Here is a 1,524-nt window from a genome sequence, read left to right on the forward strand (position 1 = left end):
GCAGGCTCATAGACGTGCCGAAAAAAAAAAAGAAAAGCAGACAGGTCAAAGTATGATGCTTTCGTGCGTTGCAAAGGGGGGGGGAGGGGAATGCTTCTGCATTCTCCCTGTAGCCAAACCGGGTACGAACCAAAACATGTGTTATTTACTACACCTTGCTACATCTCCAATGAGTAAAGGCTGAGCGTAGGGAAGAAATTCTATCGTACAACGCTGTGTTTAACACGCAAGTACCCTGTAACGTAAACAATACACTATATATTACTGATGGGGCACGAAATGTAGAAACCCGTCTCCCCTCGTTTACCGTGCCGGTTCTTTGGCCGTGGTTCCGCACGCTGTAAAGTGGGTAAAAAGGAGAAAAAAACTCGGCTTCATTATTTTTGCAAAAACTTTAACGTAGCAAATATAATAATACCTATCATTATAAGTATGTAAAAGCAAATGATAATCTTGTCTGTTGCCATTCGGTGGATAAATTCGTTTAGTTCTTTCCTGGCTCGTGTAACTTCGGAATCTAAGTCCTCCACACGATCGCGTATATTCCGTATTTGTTCCGTCTGCGCAATAAGTCTTGTTGTAGCATTCACACTAACTTCCTCAGTGTCGTGCAGCGCTCGTTCGGCCTGCGCTAGTGAGCCCAGTGTTGTGCCCTGGATGGTAACAACGCTTTGAGCGATGCGTCTTGCTTCTTCTCTTCGGTCGCCGGTCGCCGGCAACGCGCCGAACATTGAGCTGCTTTGGTCCCCCGGGACGACGGGGACAGGTGCCTTTTCCAGCTGTAGCATGCGCTTCAAGTTACTTAGCTCATGGGCATGTTCCTGTTCAGCATTTTTGTATAACTTCCCTTCGTCACCCTCAAGCAACTGTATCTCTGTCTTGAGTAACTGGTAATTTTGCTGAATCTCATTTAACGTATTTTGAGCCTCCGTATGACAGCGAAGTCGCCGAATGGGATCTGCTGTTGTTTTTAAATCACGAAGTAAGCCCTGGGCCTTCACTTCCAGCATTTTAAGCTTCTTATCGTAGGCCTCGGCATTAGACATGTCTGCTTACCTTCCTTGAACCTGCAACACTGGAAAGCAGCTTTATGTAGAAAGGAAAATTCTTCAGCCTTAAAAAAAAAACAGGTAAAACCGATGAGGCAGACAGAAACACATCCCTAGTAGTTATAACGCAGCTAAAAAAAATAACTCAAAACGCAACCTGAAGCAACGTTGAGGAATCAGTTTCGACCAACTGTCGTCTTTTCTTGACACTGGTGTCTGTGGTCCAAAATACGGGGAGAGGTTGACAGAACCCTGTCCTAAGATTTTTGCGGAAATGATCCTGCGCACACGCAGTCCAAGCAATGTAGCCAACACCGCACCCGAAGGGCCCCCCACGACCTCATGGGCAGCTACTGGTCGGAGAACCCCCGCCCGCGTCAAAGTTACTTTGAACTGCCGTGACCGTGCGGTACCGAGACAGTGACCTAGGAAGTCCTCACAGGGTCAGTTGACGCACACGACCTCTGCGCGATTC

The 1,524-nt window shown here is 47.3% G+C and overlaps 1 protein-coding gene across 1 annotated transcript; it reads right to left on the reverse strand.

Moving 5' to 3' along the window:
* Positions 1–377: 377 nt before the first annotated feature.
* Positions 378–1,046, reverse strand: TEOVI_000247500 (vesicle transport v-SNARE protein, putative; the record flags this gene model as incomplete). Its single annotated transcript, XM_067225551.1, has 1 exon — positions 378–1,046. The coding sequence occupies one exon, from the start codon at positions 1,044–1,046 to the stop codon at positions 378–380; it is 669 nt and encodes a 222-aa protein (XP_067081652.1).
* Positions 1,047–1,524: the final 478 nt, after the last annotated feature.

This window comes from Trypanosoma equiperdum (genome assembly GCF_001457755.1).
Source record: "Trypanosoma equiperdum strain OVI genome assembly, contig: ctg_553, whole genome shotgun sequence".
Taxonomy (NCBI): Eukaryota; Euglenozoa; class Kinetoplastea; order Trypanosomatida; family Trypanosomatidae; genus Trypanosoma; species Trypanosoma equiperdum.